Source organism: Molossus molossus, unplaced genomic scaffold (genome assembly GCF_014108415.1).
Source record: "Molossus molossus isolate mMolMol1 unplaced genomic scaffold, mMolMol1.p scaffold_m16_p_13, whole genome shotgun sequence".
Lineage (NCBI taxonomy): Eukaryota > Metazoa > Chordata > Mammalia > Chiroptera > Molossidae > Molossus > Molossus molossus.
In genome coordinates this window covers 1,334,922-1,356,148 of record NW_023425348.1, presented here as the reverse complement: position 1 = coordinate 1,356,148, position 21,227 = coordinate 1,334,922, and the positions used below count along the sequence as shown (strand labels likewise).

Sequence of the window (21,227 nt, the reverse complement as noted above, 5' to 3'; positions counted from 1 at the left end):
ATATATCACATCTTTTAAAAAAATTTTTACTTTGCGGGTACATTTATTAAAGCTGGGGACAGTGAAACAAGAAAGAGATTAGCATTGAAGAAGCAACAGGAGAACCTAGGCTGGGTTGCTTTGGTTCCTTAAAAATGTTATAGGAAGGAAATGAGCCTGGGCAGGGCTGCTGTCAGCTCACTAGAAAGTCAGAGAAAAGGGTGTCTTGGAGACAGGTTCAGGGGGTTAGCTCAGGATGAGCTGCTGCTGCTGCCCATTGCTCCCCTGGTTGCAAGTCTCATGGGGTTCCTTAGAGTTCAACAGATGCATGCCTGTGGGGGAAGAAGATGAGGAAGGGGAATTGCTCACATCTTTTTAATCCTTTCATCAATCAATTAGCATTTAGGCTGCTTCCATATGTTGTCTATTGTGAATAATGGGGAAGTGAACATGGGGATGCATATAAATATATCTTCAAGACAATGATTTTGTTTCCTTTGGATACCCAGAGTGAGACAGATAGATTATATGAGAGTTCTATTTTTAATATTTTGTAGAACCTTCATGTTTGTTTTTCATAACAGCTTTACTAATTCACATTCTATCGACAGTGCACAAGGCTTCCCTTTTCTCCACATTCTTACCAACACTTGTCTCTTTTTTTATACTGTTTGATTTTCCTTTTTTTATTAATTTATTTTTGTTACAGATGTTTCTCCTTTTTTCCCCATTGACATCCTCCTCCCCATATCTCCCACCCCGTCCCCAGCTTTGTTGTCCACGTACATCAGTTATGCGTACATGCATATAAGTTCTGTGGTTTATCTCTTTTGTCCCCCCACCCCCTCTTCTGAGGATTGTCAGTCTCTACCCTACTTCCACGTCTCTGGGTCTACCTTGTTCCTCAGACTGTTATGTTCATTATATTCCACAAATAAGTGAGATCATGAGACATTTGTCTTTCTCTGCTTGGCTTGTTTTGCTTAGGTATCATAATACTCTCCAGGTCTCTCCATGTTGTTTAAAAGGATAAGAGATCTTTCTTACAGCTGCATAGTACTCCATTGTGTACATGTACCACTGCTTTTTTATCCATTTGTCTGATGATGGACACTTGGGCTGTTTCCAGATCTTAGATATTGTTGTAAATAGTGCCGCTATGAACATGAGGGTACATATATTCTTTCTGATTGGTGTTTCAGGCTTCGTAGGGTATATTCCTAGAAGTGGGATCACTGGGTCAAATGACAATTCAATTTTTAATTTTTTGAGGTAACACGATATTGTTTTCCATAGTGGCTGCACCAGTCTACATTCCCACCAGCAGTGTACTAGAGTCCCCTTTTATCCACACTCTCGCCAACATTTGTTGTTTGATGATTTGTTGATGGCAGCCATTCTGACAGGTGTGAGGTGATACCTCATTGTTGTTTCAATTTGCATCTCTCTGATGATTAGTGATGTTGAGCATTTCTTTATATGTCTCTTGGCCATTTGTATGTCCTGTTTGGAGAGGTGTCTATTTAGTTTCTCTGCCAATTTTTAATTGGGTTCTTTGTCTTCCTTTTGTTGAATTGTATGAACACTCTCTATATATTGGAAATTAACCCCTTATCTGATGTATCATTGGCAATGATGCTCTCCCATAGAGTGAGTTGCCTTTCCTTTTTTTTTTATCCTCACCCGAGGACATTTTTCCATTTTTTACTCAGATAGAGTGGGAAGGAGAGAGAGGAAGAGAGAGAAACATCGATGTGAAAGTGACACATTGAGTGGCCGCCACCCACACGACCCAACCAGGGCCGGTGACAAACTTCAGCCAAGGTACATGCCCTTAACGGGAACCGAACCCGGGTCTCTGTGGACCGCAGGCTGATGCTCTAACCGCTGAGCCAAACTGGCCAGGGCTGCCTTTCCATTTTGATGGTTGTTTATTTTGCTGTTCAGAAGTTTTTTAGTTTGATGTAGTCCCATGTGTTCATTTTCTCCTTTGTTTCTGTTGCCATAGGTGATAAATCAGTGAAAATTCTGCTGCATATGATGTCTGAAATATTTGTATTTTAGTTGTAATTCTAGTTTGGTCCTGAGAGATCATTTGTGTAGCTTCTATTCACTCTGCTACCATTTTGAAATTCCTCTTATCTCTTTTTAAATCTTTATTGAGAGTATTACAGATGTTACAGTATTGCCTACTTTCATGGAATTCTTGGGATATATCCCAAGCAACCTGAAACACCAATCAGGAAGAATATATGCACCCCTATGTTCATAGCAGCACTATTTACAATAGCTAAGATCTGTAAACAGCCCAAGTGTCCATCAGTAGATGAGTGGATAGAAAAACTTGGTACATATACACAATGGAGTACTATGCAGCTATAAGAAAGAAAGATCTCTTATCCTTTGAGACGACATGGAGGGACCTGGAGAGTACTATGCTAAGCAAAATAAGCCAGTCAGAGAAAGACAAGTACCACATGATCTCATTTATTTATGAAACATCATGAACAAAATAAGCTGCTGATCAAAATAGATCTCTTGCCTTGCTGGTGTGGCTCACTGGTGAAGCATCAATCCGTGCACCAAGAGGTTGCAGGTTTGATTCTTGGTCAGGGCACATGACCAGATTGTGGGCCCAATCCTCAGTGGGAGGCATGCAGGAGGCAGCTAATCAATGTTCTCTTTCATCAATGTTTTCATCTCTTTCTCTCTCTCCCTTCCTCTCTCTCTAAAATCAATAAAGAAAAAATATTTTAAAAAATAGATCTTTTCTCACTTTTTTATGATAGGCATCCTAACAGATGTGAGGCAATATCTCATTGTAATTTTGACTTGCATTTCTTTGATTATTAGTGATGTTGAGCACCTTTTCATGTATGTGTAAGCCATTTGTATGTCTTTGGAAAAACCTTTGAGAAGATGTCTATTCATGTCCTTTGCCCAATTTTAAATTGGAAAACTTCTTTTTGTATGTTTGTTTTTTATTTGCTATTGGATTGTATGTGTTCTTTGTATTTTTCAGATATTAGCACCTTATCAGATATATAATTCGCAAATATTTTCTCCCATTCTGTAGGTTGCCTTTTTATCTTGTTGATAGTTTCCTTTGATGTTCAGATACCTTTTAGTTTAATGTCGTCCTACTTGCTTTTCTTTTTGTTGCTTGAGCTTTTTTTGGTCATATCCAAAAATTATTTCCAAGGCCAATGTCAAGGAGCTGTTTCTTACATTTTCTTCTAGGAGATTTACAGTGTCATGTCTTACATTTAAGTCTTTAATCTGTTTTGAGTGCATTTTTGTGAGTGGTGTAATATAAAAGTCCAACTGCGTTAATTGAAGAGCCTGTCCTTTCCCCATTGAGTATTCTTGGCTTCCTTGTCAAATATTAGTTAGTCAAATAGGCCTTGGCATATTTCTTGTGCTCTGGTCTGTTCCATTCATCTATGTATCTATTTGTATGCCAGACCCTACTGTTTTGATTGTAAGAACTTTGTAATATAGTTTGAAATCAGGAAGTGTGGTGCCTCCAGCTTTATTCTTTCTCATGGTTTCTTTGCCTATTCAGGGTCTTTTGTGGTTCCAGACATATTTTTAGGACTGTTTTTTCTGTTTCTTTGAAAATATAATTGAAATCTTGATAGAGATTGCATTGATCTATATAGATGGCTTTGGGTTGCATAAACATTTTAACAGTATTACTTATTCTCATCCATGAACACAGGATATCTTTCCATTTGTTTTTGTCTTCTTCAATTTCTTTTATCAGTTTTGTAATTTTCAGTGTGCAGCCCACTGTCTCTAAATATAGGTGCTACTAGGCTCTATAGAGTATGTTGATCCTTCAAATGCCCCTCCCCTATTCTTGGAGCAGCCTACATAGTCTATACAGAGGGAAATGGGGGAATTGCTGCTAATGGGTCTAGACTGGGCAACCTATCCACATGAACTGCCTCCGCTATTCAGCTCAATACTGAAACCATCTGGATGGAAACAGCAACAAACTGCAGCAGCCAGTGGTCTTAACTCAGAGAGATTTGACTGGTGATCACTTATGAGCCTTGGCCGTTAACCCTTTGCACTGACAGTTGGGCTGTTCTACAGGGATTAACCCTATGGCTGAGACAACAGGAAGCTGAAGGGTGGGTGGTCATAAAAAAAAGCCCTTGTTGGGTCAGGATTTGTGGAAAGACGTTTGAATTTGCTGTGAGAGCCGGAGGCAGTCCTCACTGTTTTTTACGTCCCAGTTCATAAGGTACTGCTACCCCACAGAAATCAGAAGGCTAATTCCCTCGCCCAGGTATGAGTCCTAGAAACTGACCTTTTGGTAAATACAGCAGATTGGGTACACTGGAAGAGCTCCTGGGTGGGATGCCTGTTGCCCCATGTGCCAGACTGGGAACCCCTGCTGAGACACCCAGTGCGGTCAAGATGTGGAAGTCATGGGAAATAGCCATTGCCCCGGTTCTCACCGTAGATCAATGAGCTATGCTGGGGAGAACACCAAGTCTCATTACACCTAAGAAAGGTATTATCTTCTGGAATTTGCAATAGGACATCCTACCTGGATAAGTGAATTACTTTGCACCCTTTGTGAGCAGGAACTACTCTATCTCCACTGGATTCCCATTGTCCTGCTGCAAGCCGGCCCTGTTCAGTGCACTATACCTGGAATGAAACATGCCCCACTGAAAGAGGGGAAAAGGTGGGAGTTCAGGACTGGCATCTCCTGCCTCAGTTCATCTCCTCATGCCTGATGGTGCTGTATCCCCCCGCCAATGTGTGTAGTGTGCACAACCAGGTCAAGTTTTTACAGCTACCAACCTTCCTCTCCGCAGGGCCCGGTGGATATGTTCTGTTTCCCACTGGTACAGTTATTTGGCTTATTGACTTTTTCTCCGCCACTAGCCTGGAGGGCAACATGCCATACAGAAGTGTTACTACATTCACCCCACAAGCCTTAAACGATAGCCAGCAAAGCCCATCATTACTGAACACTGAGGTGTCTCTAATGAGAAAAGCCACCCTTCAGAACGAATGGCCTGGGACATCATTACTGCCTCGCAGGGAGGCACCTGTGCCGTTATCTGAACAGAATGTTGTGATGAGTCTGCTCATGCACCATCCTTATTAAATTACATAATGACACAAATGAATGCCCTGAGTGATCTGACTTCCTGCCTAGGGGACCTAGTAACTCAGTGGTTCAGATCATGGGGCTCTTGGTGGAAAAGAACGGTCATTTATTTTGGGAATCATTACCTTAATCTGTGTTTTTTCTTACATGTGCTTTTATTGTTGCTGTGGTATCTGCCTCCAGTAGCCAGAGAGTTGCCAAATAAGCCACCTCCCTGCTAGTGAAACCCCTTGCTCACCACTCAAGGCACATGGAGAAAGGGGGTGTGTGTGTGTAATATTGTAAGACACAATCATGAAAGGTGGACTGTTGGAGGAGATTATGGAGAGCATATAACTGCCAGGTTGACCCCCAAGTTGAAGCGGGCAATTGGAGGACCCACACCCACTTCCTGACCTTGGAATGTACATTCTGCCCATTGTTCCCACAGCTAAAGACACTTTAAGAACACAGCCTGAAGAGAGTAATGTGTCACATATTCATCTGGAATGAATATGTGACTGAACCCGGCTAAGACTTCTACATAAACTTTTATGATTCTGTGGGTGCCTGCGAAGGTCTACTTGTCTTGTGGCCACTGAAGATAAGCCTTATAAGTAAGTTCCCTTGCTTATCAAACCTGCTCCTACCAATCTGAAATGATTGCTTCTTCAGTCTCTCATTGCCCTCTGTGTGCAGGGGTCATTTTACAAACCAACAAAATTCACTCCTACCTATTTTATTGTTTATGATGCTATTGTGAATGGGATTATTTATTTTCCAGGTAGTTCATTATTAGTGTATAGAAACAGAACTTATTTTGTATGTTAATTTTGTGTCCTGAAACTTTACGGAATTCATTGGTTAATTCTAACAGTTTTTTTGTTTTTTGTGGATGCTTTTGGGTTTTCTGTGTATAAGATCACGTCACCTACAAAAATTTTATTTCTTTCTTTCTAGTTTGGATGCCATATATTTTTCTTTTTCTTGCCTGATTGCTCTGGTGGAACTTCTAGTACTATGTTGAATAGACATAGTAAGAGGGCGCATCTTGTCTTGTTCCTGATCTTATAGCAAGAGTTTTCTATTTTTAGCACCGAGTACGATGTTGCTGTGGGTTTGTCATATGTGCCTTTATTATGTTGAAGTACATTCCTTCTACACCCAATTGTTTAAGGCTTTTTATCATGAAAAGATGTTGTATTTTGTTAATTTTTTTGCATCTATTGAGATAATCATAATATTTATCCTTCATTCTGTTATTGTGTGTATCACATTTATTGATTTGTGTATATTGAATCTTTCTTTCATCCTAAGGGTAAATCCTCATTTGATCATGGTTTATGATCCTTTTACTGTGTTGTTGAATTTATTTTATTAAGAATTTTTGCATCTATGTTCATCAGAGATTTTTGCCTGTAATTTTTTTTCTTTCTCTGTACCACAGGCCGACGCTCCAACCGCTGAGCCCAACCGGCCAGGGCATGCAATTTTTTTTCTTACAGTTGCCTTATCTGGCTTGGTATTAGGGCACTGTTGGCCTTGTAAAATGAGTTTCACAGTGTTCTCTCCGCTTCAACTTTTTTTGGGGGGAGAGTTTGAGAAGAATTGCTATTAATTCTTCTTTAAATGTTTGGTAGAATTGATCAGTGAAAGCATGTGGTCCTGGACTTTTCTCTGTGGGTTGATTTTGTTTGTTTGTTTTAATTACTGCTTCAGTCTCCTTATTCGTTATTGTTCTGTTAGGTTTTTTAAATCTTTCTAGAACAGTAACTGTTCTAGAAATTTATTTGTTGTTTTCTAGGTCTAACTGGCCTAATTCCTGAAAGTATTTGTTACTTGTTGGGCTAACGGGAGGAGGGAGGCAGAGGCACCGAGTTAGGAAACCTCTGGGAACAGGCTCTCTCCACCGGGTGTTGGCGGTTCAGTTGGAAGAATAATTAGCTTCTAAGATTCATAAATTGGCTGCCACGAGAGAAGTGTGTGGTAAGTAGGACGATGGCATCAATAATTTATTAGGCTAAGGGATTTGAATTTTATGCTTTAGATTATTGAAAGCCATTGAAAGGATTTTAAGCAGTCAATTACTTTGATGGTTAATAAAGATTAGTATTATTACTTAAAAGTCTTTTCTCCAGCTTTGCCTGAATCTCCTATGGATCAAAAAGGAAGATTTAATTTAATTTAAATGAGATACTTCATCCTTTTGATGTACTTGTTTGTCATCCACAAACAGGTAAATTAATACATAGCTGTTGTCCAGAAAAGATGAGTTGATTCATGGACAGCTCCACTCTCTGTCAGGTTACATGGAAGTGACTACGTTACTTGTTTGTCAGTTTGCCCAAAACAGGGATTGGCTGTTCCACAGGGCACCTCTGTGGTGCAATAAAAGCTTTAGTAGTATTTACAAAGCTCATACATCTTAATGAAGCTGACTTCAGAGATGAGAAAAATCTAAATAAAATGCATAAAAATAAAAAGCCATCTGCCAGCCCAAAGATTAATTCTAATCTACACTACGTATCCAGCTCAACATTATGCATCCTCTACTCATAGTAGCAACGAATGGAGAGACACTGTTTCAGTATCAGTATTCAAACTTCGGGACTTCTTATTTATTTTTATTTATTTTATCTTGAGCATTGAAAACCCATTATGTTAATGTCCTGTAAAATTAGATACACTGAAGTGCATTTTTGTTTCATCTGATTTGTATTATACTCATTTTGGTGGCTTACTTTTATACAATATTTTTGTAAAGCTAGCTAGTTTATCATCTTTATATGCAGAAACTCTATGCAAAAAAATTTAAAAGGCATTTCTCCTATGCTGGATTCTCTGCCTACACTGCCAAGCAGAGCTGACACTATTTAACACAATGTATGCTTCAGAAAGAAATTCAGTACATGCAGTGCAAAGTCTGAGGATATAAAGATCAAGATATACCTGAGCAGTCTAAACAAAGGCTCCCAGAAGTCCTGTGTGATGAAGACAGGTGCTGAGAGTGCTCCTGGGCTGAGCTGTGAGTCCCTTCTATGGCTTTGGAGGACAGGACTGGAGAAGTAAAAGTACCATTCTGTTTTTAGGATGCTAAGAAGAATAATAGACAAAGCTCTGGTTGAATGAAGTATTTATCTGATAATCTGAAGACACCATGAGCATGATGAGCTTTTCTCTGGCTGGTGAGTGAATGAGCAGGTATAGATTAAAGACCTGTAAAGTTTAAGTGTATTAGCTTAGTGACAGTTGACATTCCAGATGATGTCCTAGCAATATTAGGCTAGAATGGAAGCTCAAAATCAAACCTATACACTGTAGACTATGATCATTAGAAATTTTATGTTTTTGAGTAAACGTCTGAGTTTGTTTAGAGCATATATTCGAGAAATATGCTTTTGTTAATTTTTCTATGCTTTGTTCCAGTTCCATTAAGCAAAATGTCTTGCATGTATTTGTATTAATAAGTTACATGTTTTCCATAAAAACGCTTTATTTGTTGGTGTGCAGAGACCCTCCTGTGCCTCCGTAATATTCATCAAAGGTGAACTCAACCATTGTGTAGATTATTAATTAAAACTCTTTCAGTTGCAAAGGTCAGGAACCTAATTTTATCTAGTTTACCCAAAGAGGGAAAAATTTGCTCGTATATTGTGAAGAAGGCAGGAGCTAAATTTTTTGTGTGCCTACTAAGCACTAGGCAAGAGCCTTTACTCTAGAGTCAGACAGCCTGGGACACACAGTCCTGGCTTTGCTGCTTTCTAGCATTATGACAGTGGGTGAGTTATTTTCTCTTTGTGCCTCGTTTTTTTTTATTTACAAAAGGAAAATACTAGTGATACTTCATAATGTTGGTGTAAGGATATAGTGAAGTAATATGCATTAAGTACTTGGAACAATGTTATCATTTCACTAATCTGGACATCATCCTGGTGAGAAAGGTGTCATTTTACAAGGAAAGAACAGTAAGTTATTTGCAAGGTTTCACACAGGTAGTCAATATGCGGCTGTCCTTCTACTTCATCATGTTGGCTTGTGACCAGTGACCACTGTGCTTTGAGAAGGTTAACCTGGTGAAGGATTGTAAAATGAGTTAGAAAGGAGGGAGAAAAGCAACCCATTAAGAAGCCATAATAGTAATCATTAAAGGAATCATGAAGGTCTGAGTTTGAATAGTAGAAATTGGCATACTTAGGATAGGATGGATCTAAAGATATAACGTTGTTAGAGCTGATCAATTAATTGGAGAATTTAAAAAAGGAATCAAAAGCAACTGTGGCAAGAATGTGTATCCAGTAGCTGTCACAGATTCCAGTGCCTGGCATATAACAGATGTTCAGTTAGTATTTATTTTTGTCAATGAATTAGACCTTGAGTATGAGTGTCCGGGAGCTTTGTACTGTAGGAAAATTTAGAAGAATGAGCAGCTTTGTGAGAGTCTGGTGAGTTTCATTTTTGGGTGCACTCCTTTGGAGAAGCCAGCAAAATGTCAGGTGATTTCCTAACAGAAGTTTGAAAATATAAGGCTGGAGGTTTGGTGAGATTTCAGAACTAGAAGTAGAGACTTAGTCTGCCAAATGAATATGAATGTGGAAGCCATATGACGAAGAGAGACAAAAGCAGAGCAAAGTAGCAAGAATGAGGAGGAGGAAGAGCATGAAGTGTGTGGGCTGCATGGGAGCAGCCAGAGAGTCCCGGTGAGACAGACACTACCAGGAGGGCAGAGAGGCCAGAGGGCCGCTCAGAGGCACTGAAGAGAGCCAGCGGCATGAGCTGAGTCCACAGGAACTGAAGACGAGGAGGCCATTTTTCTAGATCTGTTCCTTAAGTAATGGAAATGGAAGCTGGATTTCACCGTTATATTAAATGAGATTCCCAGCTCTTTCCAGCTGGACCAGATTTTAAGAATGGCCCAGTCTTGCCCTTGTTGGTTTTGCTCAGTGGTTAGAGCATCGGCCTGTGGTCCAGAGAGACCTGGGTTCGGTTCCCACTAGGGGCGCGTACCTCAGTTGCAGTTTGTCCCCGGCCCTGGTTGGGTCGTGCGGGTGGCAGCCACTCGATGTGTCCCTTTCACATTGATGTTCCTCTTTCTCTCTCTCTCTCTTCTAAGCTTACTCTCCCCCCTACTCTATCTGAACAAAAAATGAAAAGAATGCTCAGTCTTCGTCAGACTACTTAAAAAATTTTTTTAAAGATAAGTTTACTTAGAGATAAGGCAAAATGCAACTCCAAGCAAATTCACACTTTGTTTTTGAGAAGAACTTGGCTTGAATTCCTATTTTCTCTTTCACTCTAATGAGCTTAGTGGGGCTTGAACTGGCCATAGTTGGTCCCCTGAGCCCACTGTGTCCCTCTCAAACCTCAGGGGTAAACGTTTCTCTCAAGTAACTTTATGCCTCTTCTTACTATCTGAAAAGGGCTAGAGAGAAAGAGAGAAGGCCACAAGGTAGGCAGGGAGATGTTTATAATTTCTTCACTCTTCTCATCAAAGTTCATTTAGTTATTTTGTCCTTGACCAAAAACAGAAAGACCAAATAAACAAAGAGACCTCAAGTTTTACAAGATAATTTTATTATGTTTATCAGTGTTTATTATGAGGGAACGAAGTTTAACATGGCCATAAACTGTGTGGAAAAACCAAATAGCAAAGATGGTAGCTTCAGAGTGGACTGTGAGGTTCTTGAAAGATGCCTACATGTGTTGTTAAGTTTATTGTAGTGTTGAAATGAGGGTCTGTGATTCAGGAGAGAGGACCTACAATAATACTCATTTGACTGCCAATCCTCTTTCACAGCCAGCACCTGTTGTCCACATCCCCACCTCACTTTGCCTTTGCCCTGACCCCATTCCATACCCTTACTACTCTCACTGAGACTACTTACAGGACAGATGCCATCCCTCCCATTGGCTCCCTTCACACTGCTCTTAGCTTAGTTTTCTGGAAACTCAGCTGCATATCACCGCCCGCATCAGTGGCTTTGTAGCACCATTATAAGTATTAGAAAAGCCCATACGCCCAACAAAAAATATTTTTCTCTAATTTCCTGGTTCTGCCCTATGACCTGCTAGACCTTTGTATAATAATAAAGGCCTACTTTTCATCTTCCCCCATGAAATCCTGCCATCCATAATAGTCGAAGTAGGAAAACATCTCTTTTCCCCTTAGTTTAAGCAGAATCTATGGTGTGGGGCAAAAGTATGTTTACAGTTGTAAGTATGCAAAACAGTTTATTCTTGTATTTTTTATTAATTATTGTATTATTTTTCATACAAACAATGGTAAACCTGCTTTTGCCCAACCCTGTATATTTTTTCCTCATTCATTTAAAAAAACCATTTCTATACAGAAGGACATTTTACTCAGTAGAATATTATTGAGGTTGTATATAATGTATATTCATTTTCATGGAGATTTATATATATATTTCTATGCATTACAGTTCAGTATGACAACACAAGAAAGAAAAACAACCTGCCACCATTAATGCTATTTTAACAAAATGTTTTAAATTATGTTTCTTCTAGTTAATGGTGTAGAAAGAAAAATAGGGAAAGTGCATAAATTTTACTAGAATGAGCCATCAGAGATCTAAATAAATGGACCAAATGAGTTTGTTTGAATATTCCCATTCACATAGGATTACACATTAAAATAAAATAGTGTACACTTATTTGAATATGTAATCAAGAAACTGAACATAAGTGGTACTTATTTTCAAGTGTAGCATCCCTAGTTTACATATGTGGTGCCTCAATGTGCTGTTAAAAAGCAGAGAATAGTTCTTTCTATATGCATTTTATTCAAATGTCATAGCTATTGCTATTGTTCATCAGTTTCATTGCTTCTCATGCACAAGGCTCCTGCACATATTAGCAGTAATGTTGCTACCAAAATGAGGGCTATCACCACGTTTCTCAAATTGTCTGAGCCATTGAGAATGTTTGAGTTCATTCATTCCTTTATCCTTCATTGAACAAATGTTGTCCTTCACTGTGCTGATGCTGGGTTGCAAAGGCTTTGGAATCACCTAGGCATTTAAAAGTGCCTGTCCCGCCCTGGCCAGTTTGGCTCAGCGGTTGGAGCGTTGGCCTGCGGTACAGAGAGACCCGGGTTCGGTTCCTGCTAAGGGCACGTACCTCGGTTGCAGTTTGTCCCCGGCTCTGGTTGGTCGTGCGGGTGGCAGCCACTCGATGTGTCCCTTCACATCGATGTTTCTCTCTCTCTCTCTTCCTCTCTCTCCCTCCCGCTCTATCTGAACAAAAAATGGAAAAATGTCCTCGGTTGAGGATTAAAAAAAAAAAAAAAAGTGCCTGTCCCTACTGGTCTCAGTGCTGTTTGTTGGGATAAACCTGTCCTGGTCCATGACCCAGATGCTTTTAGGCCACTGACTTTCAAGGACACTGCTCAGTTCCTATGGAATAGAGGTGGGCAATGCTCCAGGAGAGTGCTCGGGCTGTCATGTGCACAGTGTGACACAAGAGTACAAATAGGGACCCATATGTGTAAATATTTAAAGCATTACAGTATTAAACAAACTAACAAAGTGTCAAAAAAGTAAGTTCTGTTCTTCTATCCTGTTTCTATCTTCACAATAGCTGGAAGGCCAAGTTTGAATTGAGAATTCTTGGGTTCCTCAGAGTTCTATGCTGGAATGTGACAGCATGGGGGTGGAGGAGGGAGGCGGGGGGCAGGCATCAAGCCCCTAGATCCCAGCCAAGGCCTTTAGCCTGCTCCATTCTTTCATTCTTTGTATACACTTGGCTCTGTCATGCACCATAAGGACACTGCAGTCACACAGGTGGACACTGGCTCACATATCTAAGCTCTGTCCATGTGGCACAAATAGTTGCCCAGACCTTGTGAAGAGGGCCAAGCAGGCCCTGGAAGCAGTTTCTGGCCACTTGAGAAATAAACCTTGGGTTCTCAAATACCTGGAAGGTGGTCTAGAAAAGAGGATGTGTGAACTCTGGCCTGTATCACTAAGTGGATTTGCAGACTGAAATGGAGATTTTTGGACAACTTGTGAGCATAGTACTTCTCTGGCTTCTAAATTATATAAATATTCAGGCCCTATGTATGGGTACCTTGCTGGTCCTGCTTGGCCCTTTTTACATAGTCATAACTTTAGATGATGGAAACAAGTGAAAAGAGGAAACTGTATAGATGAAGTTGACTCTAACCTTCCTTCTCCCTAACTCCATCCTCATTATGGTGACATAGACCTGGTATAAGTGAACCATGTTTGGAGAGAGGTTTTGTGTTGGCCAAGTGATCACTGTGTACTAGGACACATCTCTTTCAGGTCCCTCCATGTCATCTCAAAGGATAAGAGATCGTTCCTAGAGCTTCATAGTACTCCATTGTGTATATGTACCAATTTTTTTTTTATCCTCACCCGAGGGTATTTTTTCAATATTTGTTCAGATAGAGTGGGTGGGAGAGAGAGGAAGAGAGAGAGAGAGAGAGAAACATCAACGTAAAAGGGACACATTGAGTGGTTGCGATCCGCATGACCAACTAGGGCTGGGGACAAACTGCAACCGAAGTACGCGCCCTTAGCAGGAACCGAACTCGGTCTCTCTGGACTGCAGGCCGAAGCTTTAACTGCTGAGCCAAACTGGCCAGGGCTGTACCACAACTATTTTTATTTTTTATTTTTTCATTTAATTAATTTTTTTTTTATTTTTGTTACAGATGTTTCTCCTTTTCCCCCCACTGATACCCCCTCCCCACCCTCCCCACCGTGTCCCCAGCTTTGTTGTCTATGTCCATTGTTCATGCACACATGCATATAAGTTCTGTGGTTTATCTTTCTCCCACCACCCTCTCTTCTGGGGATTGTCAGTCTTCACCACACTTCCACGTCTCTAGGACTACCCCATTCCTCAGACTGTTATGTTCATTATATTCCACAAATAAGTGAGATCATATGATACTTGCCTTTCTCTGTTTGACTTGTTTTGCTTAGGATGATACTTTCCAGGTCCCTCCATGTTGTCTCAAAGGATAGGTCTTTCTTACAGCTGCATAGTACTCCATTGTGTATATGTACCACTGCTTTCTTATCCATTCGTCTACTGATGGACATTTGGGGTTTCCAGATCTTAGCTATTGTAAATAGTGCTGCTACAAACATGGGCGTACATATATTCTTTCTGATTGGTGTTTCAGGCTTTTTAGGGTATATTCCTAGAAGTGGGATCATTGGGTCAAATGGCAGTTCAATTATTAATTTCTTGAGGTAACACCATGTTCTTTTCCATTGTGGCACACCAGTCTGCATTCCCACCAGCAGTGTACTAGAGTCCCCTTTTCTCCACAGCCTCACCAACACTTGTTGTTTGATGCTTTCTTGATGGCGGCCATTCTGACAGGTGTGAGGTGATACCTCATCATTGTTTTAATTTGCATCTCTCTGATGACTAGTGATGTTGAGCATTTCTTTATATGTCTCTTGACCATTTGTAGTCCTGTTTGGAGAGGTGTGTATTTAGTTCCTCTGCCCATTTTTAAATTGGGTTCTTTGTGTTCATTTTGTTGAGCTGCATGAGCACTTTATATATTATGGAGATTAACCCCTTATCTGATGTATCATTGGCAATGATGCTCTCCTATAAAGTGGATTGCCTTTCCATTTTGATGGTTGTTTCTTTTGCTGTGCAGAAGCTTTTGAGTTTGATGAAGTCCCATGTGTTTATTTTTTCCTTTGTTACTGTTGCCTTAGGTAATTTATCAGTGAAAATTCTGCTGTGTGTCATGTCTGAAATATTGATCCTACATTTTCTTCTAAGATTTTTATGGATTCATGAGTCACATTTAAGTCTTTTATCCATTTTGAGTTTATTCTTGTGTATGGTGTAAGTTGGTGGTCTAGTTTCTTTTTTTGTATGTACCTGTCCAATTTTCCCAACACCATTTATTAAAGAGGCTGTCTTTACTCCACTGTATGCTCTTGACCCCTTTGTCAAATATGAATTGAGTATATTGCCTTGGGTCCATTTCTGGGTTCTCTGTTCTGTTCCACTGGTCTATATGCCTGTTCTTGTGCCAGTACCAGGCTGTTTTGATTACAGTGGCTTTGTACATGAAATCTGGTAATGTGATCCCTTCCACTTTTCTTCTTTTTCAAGATTGCTGTTGCTATTTGGGGTCTTTTTTCATTCCATATGTACCATTGAAGTATTTGATCTAGTTCTGTGAAGTATGTTGCTGGTATTTTGATGGGGATAGCATGGAATCTATAGATTGCTTTGGGTAGTATGGACATTTTAATGATGTTAATTTTCCAATCCATGAACAAGGTATGTGCTTCCACTTTTTCATATCTTCCTCTATTTCTTTTTTTAATGACCTGTAGTTTTCTGCGAATAGGTCCTTTATTTCTCTGGTTAAGTTTATTCCTAGGTATCTTAATTTTTTTGCTGTGATGGTAAATGGGATTGTTTTTTCAGTTTCTCTTTCTGTGAATTCATCATTGGTATAAAGGAATGCTGTTGATTTCTTGATGTTAATTTTGTATCCTGCTACTTTGCCAAATTCATTGATTAAGTCTAGTAGATTTTGATGGAGTCCTGGGCGTTTTCTACATATATATCATGTCTTCTGCGAATAATGACAGTTTCACTTTTTCCTTTCCAGTTTGGATCCCTTGTATTTTTTCTTCATGTCTGATTGCTGTGGCTAAGACTTCCAGTATTATGTTAAATAAGAGTGGCAAAAGTGGGCATCGTTGTCTTGTTCCTGATCTTAAGGGAAATGCTTTTAGTTTTTGCCCATTGAGTATAATGTTGGCTGTAGGTCTTTCATATATGGCCTTCATTATGTTGAGATATGATCCCTCTATTCCCAGATGGCTGAATGTTTTTATCAGAAATGGGTGCTGGATTTTGTCAAATGCTTTTTCAGCATCTATTGATATGATCATATAATTTTTATCTTTCATTTTGTGTATGTGGTGTATCACATTTATTGATTTGTCAATATTGTACCAGCCTTGGAACCCCTGGATGAACCCCACTTTGTCATGTTGAATAATTTCTTTGATGTTTTGCTGGATCCGATTTGCTACTATTTTGTTCAGGATTTTGGCATCTATGTTCATGAGGGATATTGGCCTGTAGTTTTCTTTCTTTGTAGTATTGGTTTTGGAATTAGAATTATGCTGGCTTCATAAAACAAGTTTGGAATAGTATGAGGAGAATTGGTATTAGTTCTTTGAATGTTTGGTAAAATTCCCTGTGAAGCCGTCCGGGCCTGGGCTTTTGTTTGCAGGAAGAATCTTAATTACATCTTCAATTTCTTTTGTTGTTATTGGTGTACTCAAGTTTTTTATCTCTTCCTGGATCAGTTATGGAAGACCGTGTTTCTAGAAATTTGTCCATTTTGCTTAGCTTGTCGAATTTATTGCTGTGTAATTTTTCATAATATTTGTTAACAATCTTTTGTATTTCTGTGCTGTCAGTTATTATTTCTCCTCTTTCATTTCTGATTTTGTGTATTTGGGTTCTCTCTCTTTGTTTCTTGGTGAGTCTAGCTAAGGGTCCATCAATCTTGTTTATCTTTTCCAAGAACCAGCTCTTTGTTCATCGATCCTCTGAATTCTGAATTGTTTTTTTAGTCTCCATGTCATTTATTTCTTTTCTGATCTTTACTATTTCTTTCCTTCTACTTGCTCTCGGGTTTTATTTCTGTTTGCTATCTAGTTCTTTAAGTTGTAAGGTAGATAGTCTATTAGAAATTTTTCTTGTTTCTTGAGGTAGGCCTGTAGTGCTATGAACTTCCCTCTCAGATCTGCTTTCCCTGCATTCCATAGATTTTTGTGTTGTTGTGTGTTTATTTTTATTGGTTTCCAGAAAGTTTTTAATTTCTTCCTTGATCTCCATGGTAACCCATTCATCGTTCAGTAACATGCTATTTAACCTCCATGTTTTCAAATGTCTTTGCATGTTCTTGTCACAATTGATTTTTAGTTTCATGTCATTGTAATCTGAGAAGATGCTTGATATGATTTCAATAATCTTGAACTTGTAGAGACTTAGTTTGTGCCTTAACATGTGGCCTATCTTTGAGAATGTCCCATGTGTACTTGAGAAGAATGTGAATTCTTTAGTTTTGGGGTGGAATTCTCTGTAGATATGTATGAAACCCATTTAGTCTAGTGCTTCCTTTAGAGTCGGTGTTTCCTTGTTAATTTTTTGTCTAGATGATCTATCCGGTGATGTCAGCAGGGTGCTGAAGTCCCCAGCTATGATTGTATTGCTGTTGATTTCTCCTTTGAAGTCCTCCAGAAGATTTTTAATATATTTTGGTGCTACTATATTAGGTACATATATGTTTACCAAAGTTATATCTTACTGTTCGATAGATCCTTTCAATATTATGTAGTGGCCTTTTTTGTCTCTAGTTATGGCTTTTATTTTGTAATCTACTTTATCAGATATAAGTATTGCTACCCTAGCTTATTTTCCCTTTCCGTTTGCTTGGAAGATTTTTTTCATTCCCGTTACTTTCGACCTATGTGAGTCTTTTGTTGTGAGGTCGGTCTCTTGTAAACAACATATATGTGAGTCATACTTTGTTATCCAGTCAGCTAATCTGTGTCTTTTTTATGGTAGCATTCAATCCATTTACATTAAGGTGATTATTGATGTACTTATTTATTGCCATTATTGTTTAGTGTGGTTATATTTTTCTTCCTATTTCTTCTACTAATGACAGCACTACTTTTAGCATATTTTGCATTGCTGGTTTGGTGATAATATATTCCCTTAGCCTTTTTTTGTCTGGGAATCTCTTTGTTTGACCTTCTATTTTAAATGATAGCCTTGCTGGGTAGAGTAGTCTTGAGTTCAGATCCTTGTTTTATATGACCTTGATTACTTCATGCCATTCCCTTCTGGCCTGTAGTGTTTCTGTTGAGAATTCAGCTGACAGCCTTATGGAGGTTCCTTTATAGGTAACCTGTTGCTTATCTTTTTCTGCCTTTAGGATTCTCTCTTTGTCTTTCATTTTTGGCATTTTAATAATTGTGTCTAGGTTTGGGCCTGTTTGGTTTCTTCTTACTTGGGGCTCTCTGTGCTTCTTGAACTTGAATTCCTTTTTCCTTCACCAAGTTAGGAAAGTTTTCTGTCACTATTTCTTCAAATATATTCTCGAACCCTTGCCCATTTTCTTCCTCTTTGGGGACTCCTATGATGTGAATGTTATTACGTTTCCAGTTGTTCCACAGTTCTCTTAAGCTATCTTCCTGCTTTTTAATTGCTTTTTCTTTTTGGTTTTCTGATCAGTTGATTTTTTTCTACCCTGTCTTATTTACTGATCCGGTCCTCAGCTTTCTCTACTGTGTTGGTTAGTCCTTCCAATGTGTTCCTGATTTCTGCTATGTCATTCTTCATTTCCACTTGATTGGTTTTCAATGTTTCTATATCTTTTCTCATGCTGTTGAGCTTCCTCAAGATTATGGCTTTGAACTCTACCTCTGATAATTTGCTTACCTGCATTTCATTCATTGTATCTTTAATAGAGTTCTCTTGTTCTTTTATTTGGGATTTGTTTCTTTGTTTCACCATTTTGGCTATCTCAGGGGGTTTCGTAGCCTGCCAAATTTTCTCTGTGGGTGTTGGTGTTCTGCTGTTTGTGTCTCCCTCTACTGGTTTTGGATGAGCCGGGATGGGCCCATGTTAAACACCATTGTCAAGTCTTACTTTCCTGGGTAGATTTGCAAGCCCAGGAAAGGTTCAGTTATCCTCTAGTTTTTTGGCTGGAGGCTAGTAGTCTCAGTTATTTAGTGTCTTGAAATGTAGCCCTGCTGTTCTGCATAAGAAGATTTCCAGAGGGTGGGATAGAAGCTGGTTGTTAATGAGCTTCCAGTTGCATTTCTTTGCCTCACCTGGAAAAAGCTTAATCGCCGAGGGAGGGGCTGCTGCTTTTCTCCCACAGCTCTGAGGAGGAGCAAACTGGCCACTATTCTTTGTGGCTGCGACTCAGCAAAACTCTGAGTGCCCTCTAAATCTCAGGTGTCCCCACAGAGTTCCAGTCCAGTCCACCCTTCCTCTGCCAAAGCCCCAGGTGAATGGCTGTGGTTATTTTAGTGCTCTGTCCTTGCTTGCTCTGTGGAGCGGGCTTGGGAGTTTAACTGTGAGGGCACTGCTCACAGGTCAGACCCATGCTGTTTGTGGGCTCCCAGCCGATCACCTGCTTATGCCTCTGGTGATCCTACCAGTGTCCCTGGTTATATGGTCCTGTTCTACTCCTGTTCTGGTGCGTTTTTCTGAAGATTTGTCTTTATTTTAGTTGTAATTTCCATTTTGTCCTGGGACATCGTCTGTGTAGCTTCCATTCACTCCACCACCATTTTACCATCCTAATTTAAAAAAAAATTTTAACTTATTTTTATTGTTAAATGTATTAAAGATGTCCTCTTTTTTTCCCCCCATTGACTCCCTTCTCTCCAATCCCACCCCTTTCCTGCCTTCCCCACAGTATTGTCAGTGTTCATTGGTTATGCATATATCCGTAGAAGTTCTTTGGTTTATCTCATCCTGCCCTCTCTTCCCCCTACCTTTGAGTTTCATCAGTCTAACAACAAATTTCTACTTCTTAATTTCTTCATCTTTCTCACCCATCCTTCCAGCCCCCACCCATCTGGCAAACAACAAAAAGTTCTCTGTATCTATAAGTCTGTTTCTGTTCTGCTTGCTCATTTTGTTTGTAGATTCCATTGTTGATAGATATGTATTAATTGCCACTTTATTGTTCATATTTTTGTTCTTTTCATTCTTCAAAAAGACCCTTCAATGTTTCATGTAAAACTGGTTTGGTGCTGATGAACTCCTTTAGCTTTTTTTTTGTCTGGGAAACTCTTTATATGGCCATTGATTATAAATGATAGTTTTCAAGATAAAGTAATCTTAGTTGTAGTCATTGCTTTTCATCACCTTAAATATCTCTTGCACTCCTTTTTGGCCTGCAAATTTTCTTTTGAAAAATCAGCCGACAGTCTTATGGGAGCCTCTTTGTAGGTAACCAACTGCTTTTCTCTTGCTGATTTTAAGATTCTTTGTATTTAATCTTTGGCATTTTGATGATGATGTGTCTTTGTGTGGACATCTTTGGGTTCATCTTGTTTGGTACTCTCTATGCTTCCTGGACTTGTATGTCTGTTTCCTTTACCATGTTAGGAAAGTTTTCTGTAATTATTGTTTCAAATAGGATTTCAATTTCTTGCTCTCTCTCTTGTCCTTCTGGCACACCTATGATGCGAATATTGGCACACTTGAAGTTGTCCCAGGGGCTCCTTACACTATCCTCATTTTTTTGGATTCTTTTTTTGTTGTTGCTATTCTGACTGGGTGTTTTTGCTTCCTTATATTTCAAATCACTGGTTTGCATCTTGGCTTTCCCTACTCTACTATTGATTCCCTGTAAATTATTCTTTATTTCAGATAGTGCATCCTTCATTTCTGCCTGGTCCTTTTTTATGTTGTTGATGTTCTCACCAAGTTCCTTGGAGGTCTCCTTAAGTTCCTTGAAGGTCTCACCAAGTTCCTTGAGCAACCTTATAACCAGTGTTTTGAACTCTGATTGATTGCTTATCTCCATTTTGTTTAATTCTTTTCCTGGAGTTTTGTTCTTTTCCTTCATTTGGGCCATGTTTCTTTGTCTCCTCATTTTTACTGCTTCCCTGTGATTATTTTTATGTATTAGGTGGAGTTGCTATGTGGCCTATTGTTGTAGGTGTCCTAAAGAATCCAGTGGCACAGCCTCCCTGATCACCTCAGCTGGGCCCTTGAGGTACATCCCTAATGTGAACTTTATACCCTTCTGTTGTAAGTGAGTCTTGATTGCTGTTGGCACGTCAATGGGAAGGATTTACTCAGGCTGATCAGTTGCAAGTACTGGCTGTGCCCACTGACCACTGGTCTCTGACTCCCTTGAAGGATTAGCTGTGTAGGGGCCCACTACACAGAGCAAGACTTACTTCAGCAGGACTCTGGTACCCACTGAGTTTGCTCACTGAGTGTGTCACTTGTGAAGGTGGTTGGGTGGTGGTATTTCAATGTGGTCTGAAGCTGTCCACTAAGTGTGCTTGCTCTGGGGCAGGGTCATCCACTGCCTGTGTTCTATCCGGGGCTA

General features: G+C 39.5%; 1 protein-coding gene across 5 annotated transcripts in view; it reads left to right on the top strand.

Annotated features, from left to right (window-relative positions):
- Nucleotides 1-21,227, top strand: part of AASDHPPT (aminoadipate-semialdehyde dehydrogenase-phosphopantetheinyl transferase) — a 76,622-nt gene that overhangs the window by 45,981 nt on the left and 9,414 nt on the right. For 3 of the 5 annotated variants that reach the window (XR_004959283.1, XR_004959284.1, XR_004959285.1), the window contains 2 exons: nt 5,544-5,709; nt 8,182-8,278. The exons of 1 other annotated variant lie outside the window; for it this stretch is intronic. Coding sequence is in view for 1 of the 4 variants with exons in the window: in XM_036259281.1 (XP_036115174.1) it covers nt 8,182-8,189 (8 nt within the window). In the remaining 3 variants the exon portion in view is untranslated. Of the gene's footprint in view, nt 1-5,543; nt 5,710-8,181; nt 8,279-21,227 lie in introns of those variants that run through there. One more of the 5 variants, XM_036259281.1, reaches the window with a different exon arrangement.